At 40.6% G+C, this 26,825-nt stretch overlaps 1 protein-coding gene across 4 annotated transcripts in view; it reads left to right on the forward strand.

Annotated features, from left to right (window-relative positions):
* LOC117409292 (FHF complex subunit HOOK-interacting protein 1A-like) overlaps window positions 1-26,825 on the forward strand; it is a 60,531-nt gene that overhangs the window by 14,421 nt on the left and 19,285 nt on the right. The window contains exons 2-6 of one of the 4 annotated variants that reach the window (XM_058999685.1): window positions 8,846-8,946; window positions 10,272-10,362; window positions 12,703-12,903; window positions 13,611-14,264; window positions 17,383-17,541. In XM_058999685.1, the coding sequence (XP_058855668.1) occupies window positions 12,799-12,903; window positions 13,611-14,264; window positions 17,383-17,541 (918 nt within the window). In that variant the 5' untranslated portion in view covers window positions 8,846-8,946; window positions 10,272-10,362; window positions 12,703-12,798. Of the gene's footprint in view, window positions 1-8,845; window positions 8,947-10,271; window positions 10,363-11,816; window positions 11,902-12,702; window positions 12,904-13,610; window positions 14,265-17,382; window positions 17,542-26,825 lie in introns of all 4 variants that reach the window. The other 3 variants (XM_058999676.1, XM_034015114.3, XM_034015111.3) reach the window with 3 other exon arrangements.

Raw genomic sequence — 26,825 nt, forward strand, 5'->3', positions numbered from 1 at the left:
TTGTGTACAGTTTGGTGTACATTAATGGAAGCCATGGTTTATTTTGGTACCATAGAGCCTTGATTGCTTTGCACAGGTAATAGAATTTTGGAAAAACTCATTCATTCTAGAATGTATGATTACCATGGTGCTGCATGTTGATGGCAAATCCTAGTAGTTTCTTTCATGGATGTTGAAAACCGACACCTTGGCCTATCCCAGCATTGTTTAAGATTTCAGAAGAGTTGGGTGTGGTTGTAAGATTCGCAGCTCTCCCAGCCATAAGATGACATAATGTAGGTTGCACTGTGTACGATGCAGAGGTGAATTCTGTGTAATCTTATTGTTTTAACTTCCTATTTAATTGGTGTTGGCGTACTGTACCTGAGAAATTTGTTATTGTGCTTTTTAACTGACGCAATATTTACAGAATACTTAATTGCTGCAACAACCATGATTAATTTATTAAGTGTTAATTATACCAAATCACGTTTTATTTACAATGAAGGGAACATATACTGTGTCGCCGAAATGCTTATACTGAAACCGTGTATTATGTTTTCCTTTCATTGTAAATTTTAAACGTGATTTTGGTATAATTTAATTAAAACTCTATTAGTAATACATTTAAAATGACATATTAGTTACAGTGGGGATACCACTGAATTAAAGCGATTTCTAAGGCTCTGAAACCGCTGGTTGATGTTCGTCTCGGAGGTTCCGGGCCTATCCATCTTTCACTACACTTTACCCAATGACAATGTCCGTATACCGCTTGTAAAGCAAATAATAAATCTTTACATTAAAAATTACAAAATATTTATAAAGAAATTGGATCCCCGAGTGGCTCACCTGGTAGAAGCGCAGCCGCATGGTGCGCAGGGCGAGTCATACAGTTCAGGTTCGCGTCCTGGCTTTGCGAAGTAGGCCGCTCTTCACTAGGGAGGTAAAACTGGCAGGTACTGTTTCTCCTCTTTGCTCTTCAGTGAACCCTGTTGGCCAGGTGCCCGGTGTGCACAGAGCGGACACCTGCATGGTTGGCCTTTGTCCTCCAGAGGTCGGTAGCTTACAGACATCCGCTTTCGAGTTCCTGCGTGAAAAAGGAAGCTGGCTTGGTCGTAGGATCGGAGGACACCCACTGAACTTTCAGGTCTCCTGAGCCATGTGGGAATTGTTGTGGTGAGGGGTAGAACGGTCTTTTGGCTACCGTTAGTGCTGCCTGCAGTGGACTGAGGTGCTTTTCATTCCAAATATCCACCTCCCCACAGAGCAGGTGTTCCAGCACTCGTAGCTTACGGTGTACCTCAGGTGGCTCCTAGACAACGGAACACGTATAAATGCTTGATTACACTGCCATAAACCTGGCTTAAGTAGTGTTTTCAGGCTGATGATCAATTGTTTCCCATCAATTTTAGTCTATTTATTTTATGCATTAACTAATGTATTTACCCTCACTTGTTCCTGTCCCTTTTTAAAGCACTACATCCTTTTTTTTGGTAATGTGATATGCAGTGTCATGTTTCCACTGGATGTCCTGCCAGATTTTCACAGTGACTTGTGGGCGGAGGCCCAAAAACATAATCACTGTTGCTGTCTCCTGCCCTGTACTTATCTCTGGCAAAAGGAAGTCCTGTTTATTCCATGCTCCTAGGAATAGTGATATGTATGGAATGTATTTGGCGGCACACCCTGCTTAACAAATGAGCCTGTGCATGTGTATAAAATTATCCAATTTAATTATGCTGGAAAAGATATTGCAGGGATGCATACCGTGCCACCAGTTAGTTTATGAGTTTGTTCTGAATGCTACACTGTGTTCTGTAATTTAGGGCTTTAAGTTCACTAGATATTGTACACTGACACTGTGACACGCAACCTTTTTAGCTCTGTAAAAGTGTTCACTAAAACAGAATTAGAAAACTGCAAAAAAAAAAAAAAAACAGGCAATACATATACTGCTTTTAGTTGTCTGGCTCCTTTCTGTTATGATTTTTGTTTTTAAAACAAGGTAGTTTGTAATTTTATACTTCAAATTAACCTTTTTCCTTGCTGCATGGTAACCGCCTGAAGAGAGATCTCCATAAACTATTCATAGACTCCTGCTATTACCTCTGTTTTGGGCTCTGATACAGTGCAATGACTTTTGTAAGTCAAGGCTGCTGTGACCTGGAGAACCCTGAGCCAGGAAGTGTTCTCAGAGGCTGGCTGCCAAATGATTAGGATAAGGATGAAGACAAACAACAACAATAATAAAAAACAAACAAACAAAATAAACCTCAGAATAAACTCTCTTGTGGTCACAGCATTTATGTGACTCAGGTTTTTTCTTGTGTGAAATACTACACTCTGCTTCACGGAATCTCCTCCTAGTGTCATGCAGTATTTGTATTCAGCTGGCTGTATGCTGACTAATTGCATGGAAGCTGCCTGCCAACTAGACACCCCTGCAAATAGTCTGCAGGTCTTGATGTGCCTTTCTGTATAACCATTTTAATACAATACAACAAATTAAGAATACAATTATTGACATTGCCGCCTGTTCTGAAACAATAAGCAGTGTTATCTTTAGCACTAAAGTTCAAATGTACAGCTATAGCAGGGTTATTCAGTTACATTCACACATAAGGCAATGTCAAAATCTAGGGGGGGCTACAGGGTGCTCATGGTGTGTGTGTGTGGGGGGGTTAACCACTGTGGCAAAGTGCCCCCCCCTGTGTATGTTATGTTACGTGTTGTGTGTAAATGTTGGTGTATAGGCATTGGTACACGGGATATAAGCGGTCTGTGTTTCACGTGTGTGTAAATTGTATATTTGTATTTAGGCACGGGGATGGCACATCACATCACGTGCAAGTAAAAAGTAATATGTGAGCACGGGGAATTGCACTTTAATTAATTCACGTGCAGTTGTACCGAGATTCCAATTGAATGATTGACTAGCAATCGAATCTCGGTACAACTGCATAAAAGCTGCATGTTTTCACTCACTGGGGGTTGGTGTTCGGTGAGTGGAGAACGGTTTAGTAGACGGAGGGTATTGTAATAAGTAGTAAAAGAAGCTCACCGTGTTTGTCTGTGTAATCCGTTTTGTTTGTCTGTTTATTTTGGCTCAAGTGCCGTGTCCTGTTTTGTGTTCTGTTTGTTAAACCTTTTTATTTATTTGTTATTAAACGCTGAGTGCAACCATCGCACTCAGTTTCTCATCATCACCGTCTGTCTGTGTGTTTCTCTCTCTCTGGTCTGAGTTCCTCCCTGCAGCCGTCTTTGTCACACGTGGTGTCAGAACCGGGACAACAGCGCCTCCAGGGCTCAGGCCAGAGCGGGAACCGCAGTTTTTTTTGTGGAAAAGTAAATTAAAAAAAAAAAAAAAAAAAATGGAAGGCTGGAACTGGAGAGACGGCTGCAGTGAGCTGGAGGATCTCCTCGGCAGGTTGGAGGACCAAGGTTGGTGCCTTGCCTGCGGGGTGTATGGGCACACGGTGGCTGTCTGCCCCTTCCAGGAAGAGGAGGAGGAACCAGCCCAAAGGAGGAAGGTGAGCAGAAGGAGGCAGAGAGGGGGAAAAGTGAGGAGGAAGCAGAGGGAGCCAAGGTGGTGCACCATGTGCATTGCTTATGGGCATGAGGACGAGGACTGCCCAGAGCAGGAGCCAGGGGAGGAGGAGCCCGAACGTCCTGCGCCTGAGTGGGAGGAGCCCGAACGTCCTGCGCCTGAGTGGGAGGAGCCCGAACGTCCTGCGCCTGAGTGGGAGGAGCCCGAACGTCCTGCGCCTGAGTGGGAGGAGCCCGAACGTCCTGCGCCTGAGTGGGAGGAGCCCGAACGTCCACAGCCCGAGTGGGAGGAGCCCGAACGTCCACGTCCCAAGAGGGAGGAGTCGGTGCGTCCACGGCCCGAGAGGGAGGAGTCGGTGCGTCCACGGCCCGAGAGGGAGGAGTCGGTGCGTCCACGGCCCGAGAGGGAGGAGTCGGTGCGTCCACGGCCCGAGAGGGAGGAGTCGGTGCGTCCACGGCCCGAGAGGGAGGAGTCGGTGCGTCCTGTGTCCGGAGGGGAGGAGCTGAAGGCCCAAACCCTTATTTTTTTTTGGGAGGGACGAGGGCGTGAAGCTCAGGCTCCACAGCAGCCGCTGTTTTTGCTGCTGAAGGGAGCCCAGCGGAGACGCCCGCCACCAGCTCTACCCCCGCTGTCGGAGGAGCCGGCAGCGCCACCAGCCCTACCCCCGCTGTCGGAGGAGCCGGCAGCGCCATCACCACCACCCGAGGGAGAGGAGCAGGAGCTGCCTCTGCCTCCACCACCTGAGGGAGAGGAGCAGGAGCTGCCTCTGCCTCCACCACCACCACCCGAGGGAGAGGAGCAGGAGCTGCCTCTGCCTCCACCACCACCACCCGAGGGAGAGGAGCAGGAGCTGCCTCTGCCTCCACCACCACGCGAGGGAGAGGAGCAGGAGCTGCCTCTGCCTCCACCACCACCCGAGGGAGAGGAGCAGGAGCTGCCTCTGCCTCCACCACCTGAGGGAGAGGAGCAGGAGCTGCCTCTGCCTCCACCACCACCACCCGAGGGAGAGGAGGAGGAGCAGCAGCTGCCTCTGCCTCCACCACCACCACCCGAGGGAGAGGAGCAGGAGCTGCCTCTGACTCCACCACCACCCGAGGGAGAGGAGCAGGAGCTGCCTCTGACTCCACCACCACCCGAGGGAGAGGAGCAGGAGCTGCCTCTGCCTCCACCACCCGAGGGAGAGGAGCAGGAGCTGCCTCTGCCTCCACCAACACCCGAGGGAGAGGAGCAGGAGCTGCCTCTGCCTCCACCACCCGAGGGAGAGGAGCAGGAGCTGCCTCTGCCTCCACCTCCCGAGGGTCCGCTGCTGCTGCCGTCGCCTGAGGTCATCGAGGGTCCTGCTTCGCCTGGGGTCGCCGGGGCCTCTGCTTTGCCTCGGGTCGCTACACTGTGGCCGGAGCTCCATGAAGGGGAGCTGCCGGCCATAAAGAAAGAGGGGGAGGTCAGGAGACCAGCTCCCCCAGCTGCACTTTCGCGGCAGCAGATAGTGTGGCTGAAGCCCCGGAAGAGGGAGCTGCCAGCCACGAACAATTGGGGGGTGCCAGACATTCCACCATGGCCACCCCCAGAAACAACTTGCTTCCCCCTCTTCCGGGACTTTGGGACTGAGGGGGGAGGTGGCCATTGAGGCCATGTGTGCGTTGCACAAGGGGGGGTATATGTGGCAAAGTGCCCCCCCCTGTGTATGTTATGTTACGTGTTGTGTGTAAATGTTGGTGTATAGGCATTGGTACACGGGATATAAGCGGTCTGTGTTTCACGTGTGTGTAAATTGTATATTTGTATTTAGGCACGGGGATGGCACATCACATCACGTGCAAGTAAAAAGTAATATGTGAGCACGGGGAATTGCACTTTAATTAATTCACGTGCAGTTGTACCGAGATTCCAATTGAATGATTGACTAGCAATCGAATCTCGGTACAACTGCATAAAAGCTGCATGTTTTCACTCACTGGGGGTTGGTGTTCGGTGAGTGGAGAACGGGTTAGTAGACGGAGGGTATTGTAATAAGTAGTAAAAGAAGCTCACCGTGTTTGTCTGTGTAATCCGTTTTGTTTGTCTGTTTATTTTGGCTCAAGTGCCGTGTCCTGTTTTGTGTTCTGTTTGTTAAACCTTTTTATTTATTTGTTATTAAACGCTGAGTGCAACCATCGCACTCAGTTTCTCATCATCACCGTCTGTCTGTGTGTTTCTCTCTCTCTGGTCTGAGTTCCTCCCTGCAGCCGTCTTTGTCACACCACTCACAATGATACGATTCATGATTGTCATTTAATAATGCGAATGTATTTATCACTGCAATGGTATTAAAACTGCATGCTATTAAGAAATTTTGTCTAAACTGATCGCACGTCTTCAAAAAATGACTGCGGAACAGGCATGCAAGTTAAGTAATGAAAGCACGTCAAGCAGTGGCAGTGGCGTGGCAGATTTGCCATGACTTTCCATGATGAAGTGAACAGCAAGCATTTAAACAGCAACTTTAAGAAAAGATAGACCTTACATGAGAGGAGTCATTATCTGAAGAAGTGAAATAATAATAGTAAACTGTAAAAAAAAAAATTTACCGTTAGGCTATGGAGTGTACTGACGCGACTGGGAATGAATGTGCATACTGTGTGGCTAAACTAACATTTATTGATTTGAGGGTAGCTTGCATACAAAATTGTAAACAAGGAAGGAGAAGGGTTATTGCCAGATAAAGTGTAGTGAACGTTTGTTCATGTATTTATGGCATGTGGCCAGTAAATATCACTTGTTCGGGGACACAAATACCCTGTAGATAGCAGCGACCTTTCATCCGTGCATGTCTGCAACTAGCATTTGTAATGAAGGACAACTACTTTTACAAGAACCTGCATACTTCTTCCTGAAAGAAACCATAACAAATAACATTTAAAAGCATGGCCCCAGGACTGAATTTATCACTGCTGTGTACTATGTGCAACTGGATGTCTTTGAGATCGGTGAAGCGCTATAGTGGGTGTGAATTGAAAGTCAACTTCCCACGTGACTGTATACCAGACCTGTTGGGTATTTTTATCGTCGGTGTTACACGCTTTCATTTTTTTCAAATACAATGGATGATCAAGAACAAGGTAGTAATTGGAGACCGGAAGAAGTTAAGGAATTGTTAACTTTACAATTCTAAGGAGTGGCAGCTACTAAACAGATGCGGCACTTTGAACTGTGCAGTAGAATTTGGGGGTATAGACCCTGCGCAAATCCAGTTAATGTGATCGGGGGACTGCAGAGGAAACTCAAAGCAAACAGACACAACAGTCTGTTAAAAATAAATAAGTGTGTGTGTGTAATATAAATTATATATATATATATATATATATATATATATATATATAAATATATATATATATATATATATAATGTATGCAGTTGGTATCAGACAGCTGAATGAAAATAATATTAATAATGCGTCCCTACTTTAAATATTTTTTTCAGTTATATATATATATATATATATATATATATATATATATATATATATATATATATATTATATAAATAGGACAAATCTAGCACAGGGAAGTTTACAGTACATTACAGTTGTGCAGTATGCGCCCTATAGTCTGGAGATCGCCGGTTTGGGTCCAGGCCCGCCGTGGACGGGAGTTCCCAGGGGGTGGCGCAGAACTGAGTGAGTGCCGCCCGGGGTGGGGAGGGCTCAGGTCGGCAAGGGTGTCCTCGGCTCACCACGCATCAGCGACCCCTGTAGATTGGCCTGCCTGCAAGTGGCCCTGGGGCCCGTTTTATAAAAGTCTGTGATTGAGAGAGTGGTTGTGAGGACCTTGAGGTCCTTACTGCGAGCATTTCTTAAAACCCATTGCAAGGACCATCGCTTGCAATCTCTTTTAGTGATTTGAAAAAGCAGTCACTCCAATCGACTTTAAAGCACAGTTGCAATAGCTTACAATGTCTGGTGTGACAAGGAAAGACAATTTTTCTGTAGAAGAAATAAATACAATTAGAACTTATTGGTCGAAACAAATTGGTTCTATTTGGCAAGTTGTTGGAACCCTAACTAGCGAAGAAAAGAAAAGTGTCAAATGATCACGGATCAAATAAATGCTTTTGGGGTTGGGGAGAAATATGGCAACAGAAGTACGCCATGAAAACGATCTGTTGACTGAGAGATTTTAAAGCTGTACTCGCATGATCCCTTTGGCTGTGTGAAAGGGTTATGACAGTATTATACCGGCATAGATGGCACAATTTCATGCTTTATGAATGGGTAGTTTAAATAATTTTTTAAACATCTCTGAGGCGGCTCTGTAGCGGCATTTGTGTGTGAAAGTTCACAGAAAAATGCAGGGTGTGGGAATAATTTGTTGTTATTATGGACAAAGAAGGAAAACAAGTTTTGCAAAACACACATGTTACATCTCAATTCCATTTGCTCTTGTGTAAGTTTGTAATAAAATCACGCATTTGCAAGATCGTACTTCAGTTAATTTGATTTTCAGATAATGTATTTATCTTTGTATCTTTTACACAAACATGTATTTAATTTTACAGTCCTCTGTATAGGTTCATGGTGGAATAAACACTGTCCGCTTTAATAATGTATCTGGTCAGTGCATATACTAAGCTGGGGAAAGGAAAAGCGTGCCACTGTTTTATCAGGGCCGGGTCGGATCCGGGTCTAATACAAGAATTTTACATTGGGTTTGGTAAATAATTGTCGGTTCGGGTTGACTTAATTTGGACCCGTGAAGACCTCTAGTGGAGGCAATGTGGTCCAGTGGTTAAAGTCCAGGGCTTGTAACCAGAAGGTCACCAGTTCAAATCCCACCTCTGCCAGTGACTGACTCACTGTGTGATCCTGAGCAAGTCACTTAACCTCCTTGTGCTCCATCCTGCGGATGAGATGTTAAGTCAGTGTCCTATTGTAAGTGACTCTGCATATAATGCACAGTTCACAGCCTACCTCTGTAAAGCGCTTTGTGATGGTGGTGCACTATGAAAGGCGCTATATAAAAATAAAAATGTTATTATTTTTGTTATTATTAGTGTGTGTGCTGTTCTTAGTCTAATTCTGATTGGATGTGTTATGTTAATCATGTTGTGTCAATCATGGCAGAGATTTCATGTTAAAAACAAAACAAAAAAACAAGCAGCGTTTTGCTAAAACCACCCAAAAATAGACAACCTGTCTAGCAACATTTTCTAACAATTTTGCAGCAAAAACACCCAGTTGGCAGCACTGCTTTTTACAGTCAGATGCTTTTATTTAGAAAAGATGGCATTTTCCAAGCTTCTTAAATACTCACACAAGTCTAAAATTCCTGTTTGATACAGTGGCTTCTTCCCTGGATGGGGTTAGACTCTTTGAAGATGGCATCACTCCTGGAAAGTGGACATTTCTCCTAATTGCCAAGAGCAACTATGATTCAAGTGAGGTAGGATTTTAATTTTAATTTTTAATTTTACTAATATATATATATATATATATATATATATATATATATATATATATATATATATAAAATGTATAATATATATCAGTGCCTTGCAAAAGTATTCAGACCCCTGACCAATTCTCTCATATTACTGAATTACAAATGGTACATTGAAATTTTGTTCTGTTTGATATTTTATTTTAAAACACTGAAACTCGAAATCAATTATTGTAAGGTGACATTGGTTTTATGTTGGGAAATATTTTTAAGAAATAAAAAACTGAAATATCTTGCTTGCATAAGTATTCAACCCCCACACATTAATATTTGGTAGAGCCACCTTTTGCTGCAATGACAGCTTTAAGTCTTTTGGGGTAAGTATGTACCAGCTTTGCACACAGTGTCGGAGTGATTTTGGCACATTCTTCTTGGCAGATTTGCTCCAGGTTGGTTGGACGACGCTTGTGGACCGCAATTTTCAAATAGTGCCACAGATTCTCAGTGGGATTGAGATCAGGACTTTGACTGGGCCACTGTAGGACATTCACCTTTTTGTTCTTGAGCCACTCCAATGTTGCTTTGGCCTTGTGCTTGGGATCATTGTCCTGCTGAAAGGTGAATTTCCTCCCAAGCTTCAGTTTTTTAGCAGACTGAAGCAGGTTCTCTTGCAGTATTTCCCTGTATTTTGCTCCATCCATTCTTCCTTCAATTTTAACAAGATGCCCAGTCCCTGCTGATGAGAAGCATCCCCACAGCATGATGCTGCCACCACCATACTTCACTGTAGGGATGGTGTGTCTTGAGGCATGGGCAGTGTTAGGTTTGCGCCCCACATAGCGCTTTGAGTTTTGGCCAAAAAGCTCTGTCTTGGTCTCATCTGACCACAAAACCTTTTCCCACATCGCAGCTGAGTCACTCTCATACTTTCTGGCAAACTCCAGACGTACTTTTTGAGTAACGGCTTCTTTCTTGCCACCCTCCCATACAGGCCAGTGTTATGCATAGCTCTTGATATGGTTGACTGGTGCACCATTACTCCACTCCCAGCCACTGAACTCTGTAGCTCCTTCAAAGTGATTGTTGGCCTCTCTGTGGCTTCTCTCACAAGTCTCCTTGTTTGAGCACTGAGTTTTGAGGGACGGCCTTTTCTTGGCAGTGCCTGGGTGGTGTGATGCAGCTCCCACTTCCTGATTATTGATCCAACTGTGCTCACTGGGATATCCAAACACTTGGATATTAATTTGTACCCTTTCCCTAATCTATGCATTTGTATTACTTTATCTCTAACTTCTGTAGCATGCTCTTTGGTCTTCATTTTCCTTCAGATTCACAGCCTGACCAATGATCCTTCAACAGTGGGGTTTTTATCCAGAAAATGTGACAGCAACTTTAATGGTTCACAAGTGGAGGCCAATGGTAAGGTAATTGTGTCCTCGTTAGGGCAATTTCTTTCATCGGTGTAAACTGGGAGCTTCCACAGCACAGGGGTTGAATACTTATGCAAGCAAGATATTTCAGTTTTTTATTTTTCTTAAATATTTCCCAACATAAACCATTGTCACCTTACAATATTTGATTTTGAGTTTCAGTGTTTTAAAATAATATATCAAACAGAACGAAATTTCAATGTACCATTTGTAATTCAGTAATATGAGAGAATTGGTCAGGGGTCTGAATACTTTTGCAAGGCACTGTATGTGTGTATACACACACATACAAATAAATTAGTATTTTTAATCAATTGGAAGTAGAAAGTTAGTCAAACATTTCAGGGTAATATTAAGTATTCAGCTACAACTGCAAATACTTCCAAGTTTTACATTTTGCTGCTTTTTCATAGTTCAAATCATAGCTCCTGATTTAAATGCTGAATGCAAACAAACTAATGTCTGTCCTGCATAATTCTACATGCTTATACTAGGTCTTATTGTTCATATTCTAAAGGATACAAGGAATCCAGTTCCTTATTTAAATAAAATAAATAAATAAATAATATACAGGTAAACCCATAGAATGCCTAAATACAGATTTTGTTATACAAAGATGTTTTCAAACAATTTGAACATTAAATATACTTACTGTCATTCACATTACAGTAGTTTTTATTTGTATATGTAGAATTTTTTCACATTTTCTGGCAATACATAAATGCTCTGGGAATTGGCATGAATTTACTGTCCGTCTGGAGCAACGATACATTGTGGAAGGGGGTAGGTGTCTGAGAAAGCAGGCAAATGGAGATAAGGAAAACAAACAAAGGGAGGCAGGCTTTTCCCACCTAATTGCCTTTTTGTATTCCTAAACATGTGATATGTTGCAACTCTTTAGAAACAGACACATCTTCTGGGAGTGCATTTCAAGAAATTATTTCAGTAACAAGCAATCCAATCCACAGGAACCATGAGAACTATTTTTGCATGGAAGTCAGTTCCTCGCTAAGTGGCCCTGTTTTAAAGCCACCATTAGTACTGCATGTAAACAAGGATCTTGTCAGGGCTGGAAGCTTGGATGCATGGCTGCCTGAGTGATAAACACATGTTTGCTTATTTTTTCTTTCAATGACTTAAAGGTTAATTCTTTATCTATTGATAGCTTATAAAAACTTTGGAATCCCAATAACACAGTCTATATAACGCAGTAAAACTTAAATTATGAAGCACCAGAACCTTGATACACTTTTTTGGTTTGTAAGGACAGATTTCTTGAGGATCACAAGGGGAGACCTCTCTATATTATAGGTGTCTGAGAGGAAAGGTTCCTGCTGGTACTGGTTTTTATACCTGAACTGAATGCCTAGTTGTGTGTTCTTGGTCGCAGATTTTTGCTGAAGTGAATCTATCAAATTTCCTGTCTTTCCACCCTCCAACCAGGGCTACCATAATGATATCCTGTAACAAGATATTGAACCCCACAAACAGAGCAAGTGTCCGGATGTACATTCTTCGATTTGAAACGGTGAATGGATTGATGAAATTATAATTGTCAATATATATGCTTATCTATCTGTGCTACGCATGCCAGCATTATAGCACAACAGTCTTGCACATGTAGTCCTGGCAGCAACAGCCCCCTGAAAAGAGCGATGATGACGTTGTCATTGAAGCGGCATTTTGATTACTTTGCCACTAAAATGCCAACATCAGAATGCCGTTTCGTTATGGTTGATTGCCTACTTTCATCATGCTTAATATTCAGTGGGTGCCCATACATATGAAAAAGAGAAGAGCTGCCCTAGTAACTTTAAGAACAACTATTGTTATAAACAGGTAATAATGAAAATGACTACATTTATTTTAATTCACTTCATACTTCTGTTAAATACATATTCTGTTATTTAGTACAATTTTGTGTACCTGTTTCTGCTTAGATCTTTACTACCAGGCTTACTTACTGGAGTACCCTTTTTAAACCTTGGGGGTTGATTCTGAAAGTCTTCTAAAAGGTGAATTTCTGAAGAGAGGTGGTTTTAGAAATGACCACTAGCGTGGCACAATTTCTGCCCCCTCTTCAACTAAGGCAACTGTGAGTTAAATGCAACTGCAACTTAAATTATACAAAACATGTAAAATATTATACAGTATTTAACAGGTAAGAAATTAAATGGCATAATTAAGTTAAACAACGCTGCACACTTTTTAAATTTTTTTTCTTTTTTTTAATGAATTAAATTTCATTTTTATACATTTCTGGTTTTGTATTCATACTTGTATCCTAAAGCTCACCGAAACTTTGTTTTTTAATTTGATTTGTACTCAGGTTTCCGCTGACAGGCCGTTGTCCTTGAAGTTTGACTCAGAACTTGACTGTTGAACCAACCCTCCGCTATGGTCTAGGAAAGGTCCAGTGAATACGATGGCTTCGTTTGTTGCCCGTGCAAACAAGGACAATCGGTCCCTGATTCTGAAGGGAGTGGATCCAGAAACATGCATGATTGTATTTAAAAACCACTGGGCTCAGGTACAACATCTCCAGCCAGCTTCAATAGCATTGACCATAATGTTCCTTTGAACACAGTTATAAGGGCTATAGGGGGATGCAGTGCAACTAGTGTTTGAGAACATTTCCCTTTGTGGTTAACAGTCGTCTATTGCCATCTGTCCTCGTTTTCACCTCTCATAAAACGGCTTGAAACTGCAACATAATAAGGCTTGTACGTTTTGATGAAGGTTGAAAGCACCCTGGGCTTAAACACAAAAGCATACTTTAAGAAAAAAAACAAAAAAACAACACTTTAAAAAAAAAAAAAAAGTATTTTCAATTATTAGTTTTAAAATAAATGTCTGGCATAATTTGTCACTTACCTTTGTTTAATTTGTTTAATCTACCTTGTTTCTATGTTAAAATAATGAATACCTACTGTAGCTTTCTCTTTTAATAAATTTGTTTTATTACTTTTTATTTTCGGAAATCAGGGAGTTGTGAGGTCTGCTCTATTGACAGTGGCAAAGCTAAAAACTGCCACCGTTTTAAATACAGTAGAACCTGTCATATCTGGACCTTCTTACAATCCTTTTGTGTATTCTTTCGCAATGGCTTTTGTTTGGAATGATTGTTGCCAGCCAAGATTTCACAGCTCATATTCAAGTCACAACCTCTCAGAACTTAGAAATGTAGCTTGTACCCAATTGTGTTTGTTGCCTTGCCCCTGTACTTCTTCACTGCAGGTGCTGAAGATCCTGGAGAAGCATGACCCTCTACGGAGCACTGGTGGTATTGGCGTTGGTGGCGGGGGCCTGCGTTTCGGGCCGATCCCAGGTGACGAAGCAAGTGCGGTGCAGAACTACGTGGAGCATATGCTGTTACTGCTGATGGAGGAGGAGAGCGGGCAAGTGGGCTCCATGGGCCCCATCCTGGAGTTTGTTGTGACGGAGAACGTGATGGAGAAGCTGTTCCTGTGGAGCCTGCGGCGTGAATTCACAGACGACATGAAGATCGAGCAGCTCAAGATGTACGAGATGCTGGTGGTCCAGTCCCAGCAGCCCCTGCTGCACCACAAGCCTGTGCTGAAGCCGCTCATGATGCTGCTCAGCTCTTGCTCGGGGACAGCCACCCCCGCCGTGGAGGCTGCGCTGGTCATCCTGCTCAACCAGCTTTGCTCCATCTTGGCCAAGGACCCTTCCATTCTGGAGCTCTTCTTCCACACCAGCGAGGACCAGGGAGCAGCCAACTTTCTCATCTTCTCCCTGCTCATCCCCTTCATCCACTGTGAGGGCATCGTGGGGCAGCAGGCACGTGATGCACTGCTCTTGATCATGTCTCTCTCCGCTGAGAACCAAGTTGTCGCCAAGCACATTGCAGAGAATACCTACTTCTGTCCTGTGAGTTTTTAAAATGTTGTTGTTTTGGTTATTCTGTGATTTTTTTATTTATTTTTATTTAATTTAAATTTTTTAATTCTGCGTCATACAAGTGTCCTGGAAGATTGGTGGCAATCAAATAATATACAGGGATGGGAGCAGGACCTCGTGTTACTTAACTGCATGAAACGAGAGTCTTATTTCCATATTTTAAATGACAATGTATAAAGACATTTAACGGTAGTACTGTTGATTTTATACCTACTTCAGTTTCAGTAACTATATTTGTAATTATGTTCTCTCTGGGTTAAACTCTTGTGTGGTGTACAAGATCTCTGGTTCTCACCCAGCCTCCATCCTGTTGCACTGATGGTTTAATTTTGAATGGGTTTACTTGTGGTCAGGCAGAGATGGGAATTAAATGAAGGCGGGCAAAGGGACTAATCCAAATGATGTCCTCTAAAGTAAATGGTGAAGTCAACAGTGGTAAATGCTGCATTTAAAATAGCACTGTTAAAACGAAGCCCCTGTGGGCCATGTGGCAATCTGTGTGATGGAGGGCCAGTCACACATGTTACAGAATGGCTTTCCATTCTGTAACATTTCCGCAGGATTCATTATTTTACCATACAACACACACTTTCACAGTATGAATGCACTTTGAGGGGTGGAGGCTATATTAAATGTTTCAAATTAGATAATAGATACTGATAGTCGTTTAGGAATTTGTATTCATAAAGCAGCTTCTAGGGTAGAGCGTGGGAGTGCTAAAGAAGCTAATTGCAAACATTAAGATAAAAAAACTAAGGTAATGACTTTGTTGTAAAAAGAAATAAATGCAGTTGAAAATGTATTTATGAACCAGAATAGAATATTTTGTTTTGACCAGTATCAATACAAAATCAAAATGATATTTAAATAAAAAATAATAAATAAATCTGGTAATAGAAAGCTTGTTTCGTATTCATACAAATATATACAGTAATGAGAAACCAAATATAAAGAGGGCTTTATGGAAATGCATTTGATGTTTCATGTTGAAAAATTGAAATTCTCTCAAAAAATAAGTTGTTAAAATGTTTAGCAAATGCCATGAAGTGTAAAAATCAATAGTAATAAAAAAAAAATAGTAATGAAAGGGGAAGTGGTTTTAGCCTAACAATACAGTACACAGAAAGGTCTCTGTGTCACACCCTACAGAAAAAGCATACAAATGCTGGACTACTGTGAATGCAAAGCAGTCGGTAAGATTAGTCAAATAGTTAGGACAGACTGGAGCCCCGGTCAGTGCTTACCGTTTGTGTGGCTTTGGTGTATGATATCTCAGTGCTGTTAATTCCAAGAACCTCCACTCCAGGGTTCTCCATAGAACCAGGGAAGCACAATGCTCCACTTTTACATAAAGAAATCAAAGGTGTGCTCATCCAGCATAGGGAACTTTAAAGTGCCTATGACACCCTCCAAACCATTTTTAAGAAACATAATGTATGACTAACAAGTATTCCCAAACGAGATTTAAAATTGTTGGCAGTGATACAGTTCCTGTGTTGGAACAACCATTATTTAATAACTGATAAGCAACCAAGTAAACGTGCGATTGATAATGAAAGCAAGGCGACGTTTGTGCGGCTGTTTCTAAACCGGTTACTAAGCAACCCGGCTCGGAGATTTTAGTTTGTCAATGCCACAATAAACTGTCGGTGAAATATAGTATTAAGAACCATTCATTTATTTTAAAAAATAAACAAAAAAACACATTGGTATTGAAATTATATTTCATAAACGTTCAAGGAGTATTGGTTATTCTTCTAGCATCAATAATTCATGTATTAATATTGCTAGCTAAAGGACTGACATAACTATACAATTATGGGTAATTTGAAATATTTTAAGAATCGATCTATTTTAAACGTAAGGGTTTTTATTAACCATTCCGTTGCCAAGACACTGATTCTCCGCGGTCATCTGCTGTCCCACGGGTCCGTCCGCGTTGGTGTTGTCGGAGTCTCTCTCCGAGTTTGACCCTTCTGATTCGGAGTCATATGGCTCGAATTGATACGGGAGACTATCCCTGTTTTCTCTCTCTACATCAGATCCATCACTACATAATTCACATTCATAAAAGGTGTCTGAAACTGATCAAATTAGGCTACTCTCACTTTCACTGTCTGCCATACTGGCAGATGCTGGTAGCCTGCGGGTGTCTCCCTCTGTGACGTCAGTCTCCTGGCCCTGAACCAGGAAATGGAAATTGCCCTCTGTGTATTTCCGGGTATTTGATTAATTGTAGTGCAATTTAAACATAATTTGATAAAATTAATGTGATTTTATAGGTTCAAGTGAGACCTGTCAATATTATTTTTTATGTTTTTGGTAAAAGTCAAATTCCATGTCCATAGGCTCTTTAATAACTTGTTAGACATACCAGGTATGTAGCTGGAGAAAACGGGAAGCTTTCTGCCATCTGGGTAGCACTGGCACTGAAGAAGATAGTCCCCGAGCTGTCTGATAAAGATAACTTTATTTATTTATTTTTTTATTATTATTATTATTAAATCCTCCTGCCAGCACAAAAGCGTGATACTCAAGTGTGTTCACCGGGGCTTATAGGACATGTTGTAAAATGTACTGGTCTTGTCAACATTATGCCATTAATCACTATTCATTATTAATCTTGGCAATGCAGTTAATTTCTAGAGAGACTTCTGTCGGTGTATGTCACAAAGCACTTAACAAAACTAGAGATGACAAGCCACAGATCCACTGAGTGTAAGAGATGCGCTTGAATGTGGTCTGGGGAATACTGGCGAGACAACGCAAGAGTGGGTTAGGTAAAAACAAATCTAAGATAGGAAATGAAAAATTGATAGCATAGTATTAGCATAGCCAGTGTCATTCTTCAGTTCGCCTGAGAGCAGTGATACTTGACGCAGTGACGATCGCTTTTCTAAACCCAGAATGAACATAAACGACTCGATTTACAAATAAAATACAATTTTCCTTTTATCTTTGCATCTAGTAGAGTTGGTGATGTAGCTGTTTAGGTATAAGGTGGTTTCCAATCGGAGAGCCTGGGTGGTTCTGTGTTGTACCCTGTTGTACTAAGGTACTCGATTTTGTGCCCCCATCCCTTTGCTAGGTGCTGGCGACGGGGCTGAGTGGCCTGTACTCCTCCCTGCCCGCGAAGCTGGAGGTGCACAGCGAGGAGTGGCACTGCCTGCAGAGAGAAGACTGGATCCTGGTCCCTGCGCTGGTGCAGTTCATGAACTCCCTTGAATTCTGTAATGCCGTCATACAGGTGAGAACTACCCACCTATCTCTGCATACATTTTAAATATCAAATGTTAGGAAACTTAATGCAGAGATAAAACTGTTAAAAAGCAATATGGCACAAAATATTTAGAAAATTCTGAAAATGGGTGCTCCCGAGTGGCGCATCCAGTAAAGGCACTCCGCGCTCTATAGTCTGGACGTCGCGAGTTAGAGTCCAGGCTATTCCTTTGCCGACCGAGGACGGGAGGTTCCAGGGGGCGGCACTAATTTGGCCGAGCGCCTCCCGGGGGGGTGAGGGTTAGGTCGGCCAGGGTGTCCTCGGCTCACCGCGCACCAGCGACCCTGTAGTCTGGCCGGGCGCCTGCGGGCTTGCCTGTAAGCTGCCCGAGAGCTGCGTTGTCCTCTGATGCTGTAGCTCTTGGGTGGCTGCATGGTGAGTCCCGCAGTGTGAAAAAAAGCGGTCGGCTGACGGCACACGCTTCAGGGGACAGCGTGTGTTCGTCTTCGCCCTCCCGAGTCAGCGCAGAGGTGGTAGCGGTGAGCTGAGCATAATAAAATAATTGGCGATTCCATATTGGGAGAAAAATAATAAAAAAAAAAAAAAAAGAAAATTCTGAAAATGGTATGACTTGGTGTTGAGACCATGTATAAACACAACTTGCATTTAGAAAAATGAAAACATTTTATACTCAATTCTCAGTCATAAAGAACAAATACAAAAAAAAACCTCTAAAGGCTGCTGTTTACACCATAGGGACCTGTGTGAGGCAACTAAAAAAAACCAAATAGTCACGAGTAGTGCTGCACTAACCGGTTATTCGATTATTCTGATCAAGCTTTCTACAGGTGAGGGTCATGTTCCTGTTTCGAGGAGGATGCTTTTGTTAGACCTCCTGTTTTGTTAATTGAATTCCGAGGCATCTAAACGAATGCTCCGAGATTCAAGGCTTTTTTTTTTTTTTTTTTTTTTTTTTAAACAAATTTATGCCCCAAAGCGTTTTTTAATGTCGCATTTAATTTGTTTTTAATTTTATTTTATTTTAATTTTTTCATATACTTGAAGTATGTTTCTTAATTGTTGATGGTGTAATTAATTCCTTCTTGATTTTGAAGTAATTGAGAGACTGGTGTTGTAGAGAGGCGATTGACTGAATACAAGGTACAAGCAAACAAGGTTAGCTGTGTGGCTTTCTGTCATTTGTGAGCATTGGTATGGAGGAATATTACCCCCACTATTTTTTAGTGGTTTGTAGGAACAATTCAATAATCAATCATATAGTGTTTATCTGGGTTGATTAGTTCTCTTATTAAAAATATTTAATTGACATGTTACAAGATCGAGGATTTACTATGAACACACACACACGCTGGATACAAGGAATGTTTAATCAATAGCAGCATTTTATTACGTATACAAATATTTAACAGAAATCACAGTAGTCAGAAAGTAAATCTCTTGGTCTTTAAGCACAAAACACAAGTGCCTTCCTTGCCTTCCATGCAGCTATCAAGGCCATTGAAATATGACGCCGCCTATGTCCTCGCACACAAAGCAGCAGCTATCTGAAGGCACGAGCAAGCTGTGATGTAGCTAGTAGCTTGCTAACACATACACGCCCACACACCCACACACACACACACACACACACAGTAAACTGAAATGTTGCAGACAATCTTACAATATATCGCATTAAGCTTATTAATGTTATATAAATTAAGGATATAGCTAGTTTTACTTTTAAAATAAATTATTCATACAACAATATGAGTTAGATTACTTTATAGTTAGGCTTGCTAGAATTCGATTTTAATTTGTAAAGCTCGTTAAACGTTGAATTCCCAAAAAATATGAGTTTGACTGAAATAATGGTATATAGGATAAACGTCAGTAAAACCACTCACTTTTTTTTTTTTTCTTACCAAAAATAATAATTTACAAATCCTGTCTAGTCTGTGTAGTTTTTATACATGCTGTATGGCCTTAATAGGCTAGTGTAGTTTCACCGTCAGTCATTTCATCCTGTTCTGACAGATCTCGTTGGCTGAAGCTGCGCTAGAATGCTCTCAATCATTTAAATGACTGTCGAGCGAATGTGCACTTTCATTTGCCAGCTAATGGCGCCTGTCATTCAAAGCGCCTACTTTGAAATTAGAGGGTTAAGGTGTAGGTAAGGTTTTGCTACTATAGGTATATACGGTGACAGTTACTAGTTTAATTTGAAAATGGGGCGCAAGAGGAAAACACTTAATGAGTATTGTGAACAATACCCTGATCGACCAGCGTAAGTATCCACGGCAGGATGAAGCGGGCTCGTCTGCCTTGTCTCCAGTGACTGGGTCCAACTGTGCTGAAGCAGGAGAGGGGCGGAGCTCAGAATAATAAGTGCAAGTTAGTTCTGTTCTACTATCTAATGTTTTGTTCTGTTTTTTTGTTTGAGCATAAAGGTCGATTTCACCCATGCTGTGCTTGAATTAAAAAATAAAGAAAAACAAAAACAAACAAAAAAAACCCAGTAAGTTCTTTAAAAAATAAACGTTGATATTAATCGTCCATTTGACAAAAAAATAAAAATCGAATAGTAGCAAGCCTACTTTATTATAGTTACTTAATCAAGTTTCACTAAAAGTTATTTCACACACAAAGTGTGCAAAAATAATTAACAGATCAATTCTATGTGAGTGTGTTACAATTTAATTTAATTTAGTTCCTTGAAAGGAAAATGCAACTGGAAATTATACTCAGATTCCTTGTAGCTTAGACTTTTTGGTCTGCTGGTTTGGAAACTCAGTTTGTTGACGTGTTCAGTACAAAAGGCTCTCCTCTCAGCAACAAAGTCTTCAATCCCCAAATCGGATCAAACTCTGCAACAAAGTTTTCAATCCTCGATTTTAGAATCAACAAACGGCTGCAAGATCCTTGGCAAGATCAACACAACAGCGCCTGTCCACTCTGTCCTCTTTACTGAATCTTTAGCGACCCAAGTAGCAGGGCACAGTTTCTTTTGGATACTGTGGTTTAAGGTGTACAGCAGACCCAGACTGGTTTGTCTGATAAGTCTCCAAGTTTTATGGCAGTCCTCCAGCTGGGCCTCAGTCTCATCGCTTGTGGTCGTTGACTCGCTTGCAGCTTGCTTTCTCTTCTTGGGTCTGTTTTCAGGCAGTCCTGTCTTTGGGTCCGTTTTTAATCCCAGAGTTGCAGCTTCGCGTAGCAGAGTGACAGAGTGTTTAGCATTCGATGTGGAGTGCCAAACGTTTTAGTTTTGCTTGGATACTTCTGTTTTCACTGTGCTGAGTAGCTACTTTCATGAGGTTACTTGTGTACCTTGCCTTTTAACTTACAAATCTTTGAGATTTGTTTTTTTTGTTTGCTTCCTTTCATCCAACGGCTTGTTGTTGCAGTTGGGACTTATTGACATGTATATTTTATGTCTTCCTTGCACCAAACCTCTTGTGTTTGCAGTTTTATGGTCTTTTCACTGTCTGTTCAGCCTCACCAAGTCCAGGTGCCCCCCTAGCCCAGGTCATCATCAGTTCAGTATTCCTGCCAGGAAAAAGGGGCCCTTTTTCTTAAGACCCAGCAGTTTAATTAATAAGTCGAGTTATGTTTCTAATACACGTTCAGTTATTAATAACACTCAAAGAATATGTCCCCCCCCCCCCTTTCGTTTTAGAACTTTATTTTTGAAGTTCAGGAACGACATCATGAACCCATTGAAACACATTTAACACATTCAAATCACATTAACCCTTTTCAATGAAACTTGATGAATTTCTTAGCATTTGCTTTATAGATATACAGTACTCACCCGTTTAACGCGCTGTGTTATAGTGTGGAATCGGTTATAACACAGTAGGGTCGTGGCTCCCATTTGCTCCATAATGCCATTACAGTAGCCCTTTTCTACTCATTATAAGGCGGAACACAAATAGCACAGTCTTGTAACTATGGCTCCCCACTATAGCATTATAAAGGGTGATCACTGTATGTATATATATCCTAACCCTAACATTATGTGTAAATCACACTAAGGTTTGTATATCCTAAAAGGATAGAAAGATAGAAGAAATATAGAAAGATAGCATAGATTTGTTTGTTTTTCTTTGTCTGATTTCATGCATGCCACTGTGATTCCTCTTTACACTGGTGCTTCAGCATTGTCACATTAACCTTGCATTTTTCAGATAGCACCTTTCCTCAAACCACACAATATCCCAGCTGTGTCCCTGTAAATGGTTTGCTAGGGCACAGCCAGTGAATGTCCTGACTAGTACCTCTCGTCCCTAAATTGGACACCAGGATAGAGATTACGACTGCTATCTTGGTACAGTATTTCAAATTGATAGACATTCTCTGATTTCACAACCAGCAAATTAACCAAAAAGGTGAGGCAGTTTTACACCCCCTCCCCCCCTTACCATATAGGTAAGGTCATTTTTCTACCAGACATTATTTCAAAGGGGTGTAATTTTAGTAAATGTACTTGGAATAACTGACTTTTTCAAAAGATAATCAAACCATATTCTGTAACTAACTGATATGTCTAAGATAAAATTTAAAGCATTCACAGGTCAGTTTTGCATACTATAGACTTTTCACACAAACAACGACAAAGATTTATTTAACATTATCCTTATAACTACTTATGTCTGCAAAATTATATTCCATAAAACGTACTACTATAACCACTGCTAGTTCAGCATCTTGGTGAGTTTTGGCACAATTTACTTACTGTGTTTTACCACAGGTACAAATTATGTTTCATCTAAACAAAATAAATACTGCTCATTTTTAAAAATGGTTTAGACTTTGATCTACATAGGCCATAGACAGTCATAGGCCTGGAAGTTTAATTACTTCTCTAATAAAGTAATTTGCTTTTTTGCATCAATTAAACCTTCTCTAATACCATATCTAGATATGTCTGAAGCCATCAAGGCTCTGAAAGCTTCATTACTTTCTCAAACACCAACTTTTAATAGTCAAGTAATCCTTGTAGAATTCATAACATGCTACTACAGAATATTATATTACATATGCATATTTCATTATTCAGATTAGTAGGAGTCTAATATTACTAATGTCATATGCATCTTTTATTAAACCTATCTGTATTAATCAGAATATCAATTATAATAATCTTCAGAAAAGGTTCATTTCTACTTTTTAATTTTAATCCTTTTGTAGGAATCAAAATCATTTTTAATTAAACTATTTTGTTAGTTAAACATAAACCAATTACTTAAGACAATATTAAATCATCCCTTTTAATTATGGACTTTACTAATCTAGTATTAATATATACAACATTATCCTGGCAATTGTTTCAATTGTTACTCATCACTCCTAATTACAGATAGTGTAGAGTTATAAACGAGTGGATCTTAGTCTCAATTTAATTGTCTCTCTTTCATTTTTTTTTTTAATGTGTGTTTATTTAGAATCTACCAGTGTTAAAATTATTCTATAAAGGATATGTTTCTACAATGTAGAGAAATATAGTGATGATAATCCTAAAATAGGTTTAACTCTTAAATGATTACCAATTAAAATTAATCGTCACTTTTGGTATTACAGGTTACACTCAAACTGCCTATATGGTAGGTAACAGTATCCTGGGAGACAGTTAGAATGGTTTTAGGAAAGGGAGATCGTGTCTAACTAACCTGCTTGATTTTTTTGAGGATGCAACATCGACAATGGATAACTGCAAAGCATATGACATGGTTTATTTAGATTTCCAGAAAGCTTTTGACAAAGTCCCGCATAAAAGATTAATTCTCAAACTGAACGCAGTAGGGATTCAAGGAAATGAATGCACATGGATTAGGGAGTGGTTAACATGTAGAAAACAGAAAGTACTGATTAGAGGAGAAACCTCAAAATAAAGTGAGGTAACCAGTGGAGTACCACAGGGATCCGTATTAGGACCTCTGCTATTCCTAATCTACATTAATGACTTGGATTCTGGTATAGTAAGCAAACTTGTTAAATTTGCAGACGACGCAAAAATAGGAGGAGTGGCAAACACTGTTGCAGCAGCAAAGATCATTCAAAATGATCTAGACAGCATTCAAAACTGGACAGACACATTGCAAAAGACATTTAATAGAGAAAAGTGTAAGGTACTGCACGCAGGCAATAAAAATGTGCATTATAAATATCATATGGGAGATACTGAAATTGAAGGAATCAATAAAAAAAGAGCTAGGAGTTTATGTTGACACAGAAATGTATTTGTCTAGACAATGTGGGGAAGCTATAAAAAGGCCAACAAGATGCTCGGATATATAGTGAAAAGTATTGAATTTAAATCAAGGGAAGTAATGTTAAAACTTTACAATGCATTAGTAAGACCTCTAGAATATTGTGTTCAGTTCTGGTCACCTCGCTACAAAAAGGATATTGCTGCTCTAGAAAGAGTGCAAAGAAGAACAATGATAATTATTCTAGGTTTAAAAGGCATGTCATATGCAGACAGGCTAAAAGAATTGAATCTGTTCAGTCTTGAACAAAGAAGACTACACGGTGATCTGATTCAAGCATTCAAAATTCTAAAAGCTATTGACAATGTCGACCCAAGGGACTTTTTCGACGTGAAAAAATAAGCCATGACCATGGGTCACAAATGGAGATTAGATAAAGGGGCATTCAGAACAGAAAATAGGAGGCACTTTTTTACACAGAGAATTGTGAGGGTCTGGAACCAACTCCCCTGTAATGTTGTTGAAGCTGACACCCTGGGATCCTTCAAGAAGCTGCTTGATGAGATTCTGGGATCAATAAGCTACTAACAACCAAACGAACAAGATGGGCCGAATGGCCTCCTCTCATTTGTAAACTTTATGTTCTTATGCCCTTTTTACTCAAACTTTATATAGCATTACCCTGTTGCATTTGTGTACATAGATTTAACCTCCTGAAGGTTAAATCATTTTATACTATAATCTGTTTTTCAATTCATACTGGAAGCACATTTTTGCTATATTACACTGAATTCAGATTAAGTATCAAGTCAAGCTAGTCTGGACATTATCGCAATTGAGCTTTTAAAGTGCATTATTTCTGCACAGTTTTATTCAAAGTTTACAGATATGCATGGGATTTAAGTTAGTAATTAAACTAATTAGTTTGATGTTGGTAACATTCACGCTCTACTCTTGTCTTCGCTAAACATTTATAGTTGTCATTGTCACTCTCATTGTCGTTACCTTTTAAAACCTTGGGTTTTCAAACAAGCTAGGAATAAATTAGTTGTAACAGAAAAGCCCTGGCTTATCCTTTATTTTCAACTTTTTTACATCCCCACAAAACTTGTCAGGATACTCCAGCGTTTGTGTAGATAAGTCGTGCGCATGAGATTAATTCGTGGTTGCTCACTAGTGTTCTGATTCAATTTCAGATACTTAACACAATCGGCAATAAAGTTTTCAATTATCAATAGAATCAACAAACAGCTGCAACAAAGTCTTTAATCCTTGGTAAGATTAACACAACAGCGCCCCTCCGCTCTGTCCTCTTCGCTGAATCTTTAGCTACCCAAGTAGCATGGCAGTTTCTTTTGGATACTGTGGTTTAAGGTGTACAGCAACCCCCCCCCAGCCCTGGTCATCATCAGTTCAGGAAAAAGGGGCCCTTTTTCTCAAGACACAGCAGTTTGCCCTGTTTCTTAAGACACCAGCAGTTTTCATTAATTAGCCCAGTTATAGTTCTAATACACATTCCGTTAATAACATATTCAAGGAATGTGTCCCACAGCATTCAAGCAGGAAGACTTTCATGATAGAAAATGTTTATGTGCAGAATATAAAGACTGCAATAAAATAAGAAGATGAATATAAGGAATTGGCAAATATTTTTGGGAACTCACCAGTGGAGGTAAAAGACAAACTGAAGAACCTCCAAACTCAGTATTTTGCCTGTGTCTGCGGCACAGCCACTCTGGTCCAAACTCAAGTAAATCTACGTCAACGGCTTTTCAGAAAATATTCCAATTACTACAGGAGCTGCTGAAACACGTTTACTGCAGACAGGCTCCATCTTTAAAATTTTCCAGTGTTCGTGTGGCAAATTTAGCGACGGCAATTAAATTGAATTTTTTGTTGTCAACTGGAATTGACTATAAAAATTGCTTGTTTTATAATTCCGGCCAAGAAAAGAGCAATCGCCACAAATCCAAGCAGCTGTTTTTTTCACTTGCTTCACTTAAAAAGGTAAATTAGCCCAATGACCTTCACTTATGTAAACACCTGATTTCTGTGGAGAGCTCAATCTGAATAATCGTTTCATGCAGCACTAGTAATGAGGTATTTTGTGTAAGTCTTGTAAATCTATCCACCACATGCCAAAGCACAGGGCAAAGATTGCACGAAGAAGCTTAAAATGCTCATTTGATACCATTGTACCAAAGGATATAATTATTAATTCTAAACCACCACAGTCAGCAATCTTGTTGTTCTTACTCTGCTTTTTATTGCAGAACTGCATCGCTGCTTCTTTCAAGTCGCAGCTGCTCTCGTTTATCTAAAACCACTTGCTGTTAAATTCTTCTTGGTCGCTGCATGAATTGCATATTGTTTCAGTCTCAAGGTTTATAATGTTATTATGATATGCTTTTTAGTTATAACAAGGTAATGTCTATACCATACCAGACAAGGGCAATTCCAGTCCTAGAGGACCGTTCCATTACACCATGTTTAACACTGTAGGTTTGAACTACTATAGAATTGGAGGTTTGATAAACAATTTTAGAAAACTGTTACAACAAAGACCTGGACTTGAAGGGACAACCCTCTGGTGTATCTTTATTCTTACTGTAGACACCTGATATTTGTCTGTCTGTATCACACTTTGTGCAGATATCTGGAGAACTTCTTATGAAATTGTGATTAAACATTAAATTATTCGTTTGTGTTCTAAATATACTGTTTTCAGTACATACTGTATACTGCGTCATCTGTGTTGTAAGTAAATCTGTGCTCTGTGTTTGCCACGGTATTATTCAGTGACCACCCACGTATGTAACATCACCCTGTTACACCCCCTAAGGTATTTTAGGCTCCTGGATAAGCCGTGTAATTATCTTGAACACCTTACTGGTTTCCAATCTGGCTTCATGTAGAAGTGCAGCAATAATTCTGCTTCCCTAAGGCTCCTGTGAACTCATTAGCAGAGTGGAAAAAACCTTGTTCCTGTTGAATTGTGGGTTGAAAAAGAAATCAATTTTCGAATGTGCTTTGTGAGGTACATATAATAGGTTTGAGAGTATCACATTATATCTTTTGACAGAAGTCTTGTTGCCTTTTTTTGTA

Source organism: Acipenser ruthenus, chromosome 2 (genome assembly GCF_902713425.1).
Source record: "Acipenser ruthenus chromosome 2, fAciRut3.2 maternal haplotype, whole genome shotgun sequence".
In the NCBI taxonomy this organism is placed as follows: Eukaryota; Metazoa; Chordata; class Actinopteri; order Acipenseriformes; family Acipenseridae; genus Acipenser; species Acipenser ruthenus.